Here is a 9310-nt window from a genome sequence, read left to right as displayed (position 1 = left end):
ATCGGATTGTACACTTCAACAATGATAAACCTTCAATCCTTCCCACAACATCTAGTTATATACATTGTTAGCCTCCTAGGAAAGGCAGGTTTCCAGCACCTTGGTCTACTTATTGCTTCAGGACCCGACGACATGCATATAGCGTTTAACAATTACGTATTGAGGGAAGCATCAATACCCCTTATAGACGAGAACCCTATGGTAATCAACCTGGGATCTCTATTTCGCCCTTTCTTTGAGCGAACCATTAAGGCAAAAAACCCAACTTCAATGTATTTAGAGGGCATTAGATTTATAGTAAGATTTGGTAACTACCGAGAAGCCATTGCCTTGCTGTCTTATAAGTGGAGCTTTCTCTTCGGCAAAGTCCATCCATCGTCCTCCATGACCTTTACACTAATGCTTTTGATGTTATGTGCCGACGAGACCGATGAGGGTATTACCCTCATGAAAAAGTTTAGGAGTTCATTCTCTGATGAGCTTGCCTTAGATGTCGTCGCCCAAATGGTTTTTTATGATATGATCACGGTTGGTGGACAAAGTGAGCAGAGTCGACCTAAAGCACTGCTAAATTTGGAGAGGAAAATACCATCCGTATCTAACGTTTGCGATAGTTGCTCACCGTCCAACAGGTGCCCTCCATGCTACACTTGGTGGCGATGTCGGAGGTTTAAAGAGTTGTTCCTAATCCCATAGTCAATGGGTCTCGACTAGCTAAGTTTAATTTGATTAATGTTGTACTTTAAATTCGTTATTTTTGTCCATATATTGTCTACTTTTTTCTACTTGAACTCAAATGACATTGTCACATGTCCATCGTTTAAACATTGATATTGTCTACGTTTTTAATAATATTATATGGGCCCCATCATCCTACTTGTTTGCATTGTTGCTTAAATCAAATGTCAAAAACCTTGCATATTGCCAGAACTGGTTAATAATGATCTATCATTTATTTATTTATATTGTTGGTTAAAACCGATATCACCTACATTTTTAACCTAATCCTCTTCTCGCCGAAAACGAAGAGAATCAACAACAAACAAGTTTTCCCGATAATGGGGCGTTATAGCTACAGCCAACCCTCATCCTCATCTGCCTAATCTGCCTCGTCAATCAATTCCCGCGACCGACGTCACGGAAAATTTGGGATCCCTAAGAAGTGTACCTGTGGTGGTGCGATGATTCTGGAACCAGACACCAATCATGGCAACAGCCGCTTATTCTACAAGTGTGAAAATAACTACGTAAGCTCCAAACAATATTTTATAAAAAGTAGATCTAATAAACTGTGCTAAAATAATGTTTTCTATGTTGCAGAGGACGGTGGGCTGCATCTTGTCAAGTCCTGGGAAAAAGCCGTGTTAGACGAAATTCACGACCTCCACATGAAGATTCTTCAACAAAGAACCGAATATCGTACCTCACTCTAGGACTTGATGGCGACACCATCGAACCGTCGATGATGTGGGCTGAAGTCAAATTCTTGGATCAAGAAATGAGGGAATTGAGGCATCAAATCCATCCCACGGTTGATGGCTACACGAAGCTACTGGATGAAGTGAGGGGGACCATCGAAAACCAAGGGTCTAACTATTCCGGGTTAGCCTTAGGAAGAAACAGTACGTTTCATGTTCTCATCGGGGTTGCCATTGGGTTTCTCCTCTTTCTCTTGGTTGCTAGCCTTTATTATGCGTTCAAGTAGTCCATAGTTTGATTTGTTGCAGTTGTCCATGTCTGACAGGTCTTCTCTAAGTTGGTGTTTTTTCTCCCTTTTAAACTATTTCTACGTTTTTGTCCATCATAACAAACTTTCTGTCGTATGTATGTTATCCATTATGAATGTTGTCTATTTACTTATTACGGGTTGTCCATCTTATTATTGCCGGTTGTCCGAATCTTCTAAGTCGTCTATCAGTTGAGTGGTAGACTATTTACTATACGGATTTGTTGTCCGTCATAAGATAATTATCTTAATCTGAAAACCAATATAGGGGTAGACATCTTAATATACCAATAAATTGTCCATCAAACGAGTGGTAGACAAATGAATATACCATTAAGTTGTCCATGTAATTGTAACTATTATTATTTTATTTTGAAAAATACCATTCAGTCTTTTCCTTATTCAATCCTCAATCCGTATTATCCATATATTCCTTATACAACATGCTATATACGTGGTCCATCTTATTATTTAGGGTTGTCCATTATACTAAGTTGTCTATCAATTGAGAGGTACACTACTTACCATACAGATAAGTTGTCTGTCCTAAGATACCAATAATTTGTCCACCACCCTAGTGATAGTCTATTGAAATTGCCAGTAAGTTTGAGTTGATAATTTTAAAACATATTTAACTGTAATAATTTGATTAGATTGAAACACCAAAGCAAAAAAACATAAGTCGAATAGGTCAGACAGTATGACATGAAAATATTGACCCATACACATAAATATTTTACCGACTCCCACAACGCAAAAAACACACAACAGTGTAGATAGTAGCAAATACCCCTCAAAATACATTGTTATTTCGAAACTCACATCCAACCACGTACCGAACCCCTTCAAATTAGAGTCAACCATCAACTTAACCCTATTAAATTAGAGTGGAGCATATCTTCCTGTTGTGGCCGACTTTGAAACAGCGTCCACACTTGCGGATTTTCTTCTGCTTTCCTTTCTGCTTTCCCTGCGATGCAAAACTAAAATGTCAGCTGCCAAAGCGTGAAAATATAAACGTTACACCAACATGTAAATACTAGCATCTTTCGTGGTGTAGTTCCCCCTGAGATGGAATCCTTCTTTTACGTGGTCTCCCACCACCTCGCTTTGTGTTTGGTGGGTTCACATCAACCTCCGTACATGTTTCAGGGACATCGGTGTCTTTCTCATTAGGGACTGACATAATTATACCCTTTTACTTACTCAACCAAGGAGCAACAAAGTAACTAGCATCGACTAGTGAGTACTTATCGACTCCCCGCACTTGTGTGGCTGCCAAAGCGTGACAACATGGGATCTTGAGAACGTCAAACATCCTGCACGTACAGGTTTTATTCTCCATATCGACAGTGAACACACACCCAATTCCATCGTTAACTTGGTATATCCAATCACTGGCAGATAAAACAGCACAATCCACCAAATCTTCTAAGTGGTCTATCATCATCTCCTCTATTTCTGGTGTACATCTTGTTTTCGTTTTACCAGCTTTTGTCCTCCTACACCAAAACCACCGCATCAGCATAGCCCTAATGAATTATACCATCGACACGATAGGATAATCCACCGCCCTAACCATTGCTGCATTTAGGGACTTAGAGATGTTGCTACTCATTACATTATACCGATTACTATAGAAGTGTGATAGTGTCCAATGGGATAGACCAATGTCTCTAAGATATGCCGCACAAGCTGGCTTGAGATTCTCAATTTCTTTCCACCAGTACTCGAAATCACCGATTGTGTAGGCCCTCACAGCTTTTGAAACCATATTAGCAAGACCACCACAGTGGAATTTATGCTTCACATTCCTAAATAGGTGGACTTTTTCATAAAAAATTCCGAAATGAATTAGAGACGGGAAAATAATCTATTTTTTTTACATGCTACATGGTGTGCCAGTGGATATACCTTGCTCAGTGCAGAGTAAATGGATGCATGCATGTCTGACACAAAAACCAAATCTTCCTCATCGGGGACAAACTGTTGTAAATGTTTAAAAAACCATACCCAACCACTGTCATTCTAGACTTCGACTACTCCAAAAGCGAGTGGGAAGATATGCATATTCCCATCTTGGCCACTGGCCGCCACTAGACATCCTTTGTATTTACCTTTCATGGTTGTCCCATCGATTACAATAACTTTTCTCAAATACTTAAATCCACTGATGGAGGCACTAAACACAAAAAATAAGTATTTAAACTTGGTATTCCCTTTTTTATCCACGCATGTCTGAATATCGTAGATCGTCCGAGGATTCGTCGACTCAACCAAATGCAGGTATGTTGCCAAAAAATGATAACCTTCCTCTTCATTCCCACGGGCAGCATTCATGGTCAATTCCTTTGTGTTCCATGCTTTTATATAGGAAATTGTTACGTTCAGCTCTGACAGCACCATCTCAGGTAGCTCACAAGCTCGTGTACCTCTCTTCCCGTTTGCAAATTTTGCTTGCAAGAGTTCAGAAAAAATCTTGGTTGTCGCCTTAACCCCATATTTAGACTTGGACGAAACATCACAGGTGTGTTTCAAAGTTACAGTTTTGATTTCCACATTCTGAGAATTCGGGTGGTTGGTTGCATATACTCGCCAACCACAGTTCTTGTCCACGCATGTTGCAATAACTCTGCCTTTGTCAGACTTCCCAATTCTGAATTTAAATAGCCTTTTCATGGCATATACACACAGCGCTTGTCGTAGAGCTGCCTTGCTCTCAAATATTCGACCTATATAAATTGAATTTTCAGCTTTTTTTAGGTCCATGTTTCTCTCTTGTCTTGGCGCACCTTTCACATTATCATGAAAAGGTGGTGCATCTTCCAACAACAAGGGGTCATGAACGTCAAGGATTGCAGATCTAGCTCTCTCAAACTCCTCATCCCCAATGCTAACCTGGCTAACTGTTCTTGGTTATTCTTCATCGTCGGGGTCATTGCTCACACCCTGCCCAAACACATCTAATTCATCACCCAAGCTCATTGTCGACTCTCCTTGGTGATGCACAACACCCTCAATTGTATCTGTTATTAAGTAAGGATCCCAATCAATAGGATAATCGTTATTAATTCTCTCACTCCACTCGTCAAAATTGTAATCAGGCTCATCCTTAGAAATGGAAACAGAACCCTCTGCATCCCTAATATCTTCATCAGTGTTAACTGTATTCGACGACCAAACTTCCACTTCAACCAGGTTGTCTTCTGTTGACAACTCGGCTTGTGATGCATGTGGGCCAGCAGTACTGTCAACGCTTAAATCTATGACAGTATTACTCAGAGTGGAACGGTTGTCCACTGACCCCAAAGAACATACATTCCTATCACTCGTTGGCCTGTTTGGACAATCCCTGATTTGTCTGCCATCGTTCTCCATTATAGTCGGCGTAGAAGACAACAATGTAGACATATAGTCGTCCATCATAGAAGACTCAATTTGTTGTTCTTTATGTTGCGAGTTCTGCCCTTCTTGTCCATTAACAACACCATCAACTCTTTCACCTTTGTCCTATCCTTCTAATCCCTCCACATACGCCAAGAGGACATCATCGGAGAGGGGTTCTTCTTCCACCCCGCACCCAACAGCCTCCAAAACTTCCTTAACTGTGATGTACAACCTCATCCTAAGAAATTGACTTATTCTCCTTTTCAACAGCACCAACTCCACATCGTTGCTGACTAAAACAGGGGGCATTTTCCCAATACTTAATGGCGCCGTCTCACCTGAATCACAAAAGGTCATAACCACGCTACACTCCTTGGTTAAACGAAAAACAGTTTTGATGGCTGTTTCAAACTCTCGGAAACATGTGTCAATTCCATATGAAACACATCTTCCCATTTCTCCGTGGGCAGGAATAAATTTTCATTCTCCGTTTTCACAACATACCCATTCGCCGCAAAGGACACCCACTGTTTCTTTCATTTCTTTCATAAACCCTACGTCCTGCCAAACCAAAAAAAGAAGAAAAAAATTTAAAATTACACACTTAAATACCCATGATATTTTATGACAGAAACTTCTTTAGATCCCCAACCACCGACATTAATGGCGGACGACTATACCTTCTATGTTTGCTTTGGAGGACAACACCTATAACTTCTCCACAGAACTTTTGTCCACCACAACCATACAAAAACTCACGTCGGTTGTCTCCTTAAAATCTACTCGTCTCCACAGATTTTTTTAGACTTGGATGCTCTTCAAATTATCCAACAAACTACCCATTATTCAACCTTTTAGCATTAACTATACGTTTTGTCAGTCGCTAATAAGGCCGCTCAATAACAGCTAACCAATTACACACCAATATGTGACATTTCATCGAGCCAATTTCGAGGGTATATTAGTAATGCATACATTGGTTAATCTTTGTCCACCAAATATAAGTACTACTAAATTGTTGTCTCGGACAAGTTATACATTAAGATGGGGTACTTGTCTATATTGTATGTTTCGGAGACAACTTCTGATAAGATTACAAGATTACGTAAAGTCCACGTATTTGTTGTCGTCCATAATTATTATCATCCACAATAGCGATACTAAAAGAGATTTTTTGTCCACATAATTCTCCACCACGTGGTCGAGGAACCGCGTAAAGTCACGCGCTTATCTCTAACCGTGTCACACTAACTCATCACGCACCCGTTCTCTTTCCTTTTGCCGCCATCGAAGTAACGTAAGTCGGAGGGCAATGTAGTAATAGCCTATACTGCCATGTTTAATGAATATAGCAGATTAGAAAAGTTTTTAACAATGTGGCAGATTTGATAAGAATTACAAACGAAACTCAAGTAAGACAAATTTAATTAGTTTTGTTTCTCGATTTGGTCAAGTGAAACTGTTGCTGTAAAAAAAGTATAAAAAGAGAAAAACTTTTATGAATATAAATAATTTATTATTATTATCTTTCATAAAACCATTACAAAGATAAAAATTGAAAAACAGAAGAGGAAAAAAAGAAATAATAATGAAGAGAAACGCCACATCATCCTAGTTATACAAAACGCCCATGCAGCCTTCAAAAACGACACCGTTGGGTCTTCAGGAGAGGGCTCTCTTATATCTATCTGTCTGTATACTTTTTGTTTACAAAAAAAAATGAAATAATAAATTGAACACTCTGTTTTTTTTTTTTTCTTTTTTTTTCTTTTTCTTACCCCAACCCTTTAGAATAAAGTTAATGATGGTATAAGCCAGCCCTAACTTGAGGCCTAAGCAACTGAGATGCATCTGCGGTGACCCACTCGTGTTCTCATTTTCTGTCGTTTGGTCTCTTCTCTCCACACGTTTCCAATGTCTTGAGCGATGTTAACGGCGTCTGCTGATGCTCCGGCTAATCCTTTCCTTGTGAATCCGGCCGCGTAAAGTCCCGATTTCCCTTTCCATGCGTTTGGAAACGGCGATTTTGGGAACCCGTTTTTCGAAAACATATCATTTTCTTGGAGCCATGAAGGTACGTTGCTACGGTAACCCGTGGCGAGTACCACAACATCAAGATCTAATCTCTGACCGTCTACAAGCTCCACTTGGCTACGAGTAAACCGTCTGATTCCGGGAACGATCTCTACTTCACCGGATTTGATTTTCTCCATAGCTCCAATGTCAAGAACTGGAGTCTTCCCTGTGACAACCTTGAGCTCCATCGGGCCCATCTTAGGCCTTTTTAGCCCGTACTTTGTCAAGTTTCCCAAAATCAGCCATGCGAGAATGAGTAGAATCTTGTCTACTAGCCATAGAGGAAACCACTTCATCAACATCATTGAGATTTCGAAACTTGATTTGCCAAGAACCTCTCTTGGTAACACGTGAACTGAGCTACGAACAACCATGGAGGCATTAGCATTGTGATTTGCGAGATCAAGCGAGACTTCCATGCCTGAGTTTCCACATCCGACGACAAGAACACTCTTTCCTCTGTATTTCTCTCCGGATTTGTACTCACACGAGTGGATCACCTCGCCGTCGAACTCTGTTTTGAGCCCGTCGATCTCTGGTACAACTTTCTCCGCGTTTTCTCCCGTCGCCACCACTAGCCACCGGCAGATGTATTCCATCTCCGACCCCGAGGAAGACGAGGATGATGTCTTGATGCGCCAAAGACCACTGGTCTCGTCGTATCGAGCGGACTGAACACATTCGTTGAACTGAGGAGTAATTTCGAATTTGTTTGCGTAGGACTCAAGGTAATCGATGAACTGTCGTTTTGTTGGATATTCCGGGTAGTCTTCCGGGAAAGGCATTTTAGGTAATTGACAAACTTTCTTTGGTAAGTGAAGTTTGATTCTGTCGTAAGTACGTTTCTGCCATAGTGAAGCAATGCAATCTGCTCTCTCCAATACCACAAATGGAACATCTTGCTCGCGGAGGCAAGCGGCTGTGGCAAGACCCGATGGCCCGGCTCCGACGATTACCGGACCGTTAACCCAAATGCAACGTCTTCTGTCTGAGAAATCTTCACTTCCCATGAGCCTAAACATGTTCTCCATTTTTAAGGGGTGAATTTGAACAAATCAAGATTATATGTAGTAAAAATAGGATAAGGTTTTGGGTGATTTTGATCGAAGTATAGGTAGTGAAGTTTTGTTTTGTTTGGTTTGTTTGTAGATTGAGGAGTGAGATGTTTTGGAATGTGTTTGGAGGAAGAAGTGGCGTGGGTCTGTTTATATAATGGACGAACTAAGAGGAAGCAGCATGTGAGCTTGTGATTTGCGCGTTCTAAGGTTAGTTATTAATCAATATAATAAACACAAAAGTTCTTCAATAAGTGTGTGTAATAATTTTATATATAGGTTTCCCATTTAATCATATGCTTTCGCTAAAAATGCGAAATAGTTTATATTATTGTCTTAAGCTTTTTTTTTCTTATGGAATCATTCGATTCTTTTCTTCCAAAGCTTGTGATGGGACTTTGATTAGAGTATCTCATAATCATATGCCCGTTATATTAGTATTAATTAGTTGGTGATAATATAATATAATTGCTTTATGGTATATATTGTGATTGTACTTACTGATAAATTTTGCTTTGAATATTATTACAAAGATATAGTTTTAAAATTCTAATGATGTGAAAGGGGGTAATCAACTGGGCACAATGGACCAATCATAATGACATTTTATATCATCCAAATTCTTCTGGTCATATATGGTCCAGTGATAATGCTATACATCATCCAAATTCACCCATGAGCTTGTATATGGCTATAGAGAAGAAAACTGGATTGTGAAAACTACTTGTGATGTAGATACATAGACATAGGGCCAGTAAAAATTTAATTTTGCTGCTTGCGGCAATCGAAGATAGTTTGTTTGTTTGCTTGCTGTAGGTATCTACATCATGACGCTACGTCTCCGTCTAACATTTTTAAACATTATTTCAATTTAACGGTTAAAAATGTAAACATAGCCGTTGCCGTAACCGCTGTCTCCTGTGTCAACCAAACAACAAGTCCACAATTAATTTGTATTAGAGTTATTAGTAACTAGGAAAACAAACTGAATTTACATAAATGAACAAAAGAATCAATTGATATTACTATTGTGGTGTTCTTTTTGAGGATACTTTGACGTTCAAGT

General features: G+C 39.7%; 2 protein-coding genes across 2 annotated transcripts; both read right to left on the bottom strand.

Annotated features, from left to right (window-relative positions):
- LOC104728612 lies at positions 3755-4405 on the bottom strand. Its single transcript, XM_010447573.1, has one exon. It carries the CDS (start codon positions 4403-4405, stop codon positions 3755-3757), a length of 651 nt encoding a protein of 216 aa, XP_010445875.1.
- On the bottom strand, positions 6703-8674 carry LOC104725065 (probable indole-3-pyruvate monooxygenase YUCCA5). Its single transcript, XM_010443665.2, has one exon. The coding sequence runs from the start codon at positions 8218-8220 to the stop codon at positions 6946-6948; it is 1275 nt and encodes a 424-aa protein (XP_010441967.1). The 5' UTR covers positions 8221-8674; the 3' UTR covers positions 6703-6945.

The sequence above is a fragment of the Camelina sativa genome, chromosome 11 (genome assembly GCF_000633955.1).
Source record: "Camelina sativa cultivar DH55 chromosome 11, Cs, whole genome shotgun sequence".
NCBI classification, from domain to species: domain Eukaryota; kingdom Viridiplantae; phylum Streptophyta; class Magnoliopsida; order Brassicales; family Brassicaceae; genus Camelina; species Camelina sativa.
The sequence above is the reverse complement of the archived record's forward strand: the minus strand, read 5'-3'. Positions and strand labels throughout refer to the sequence as shown.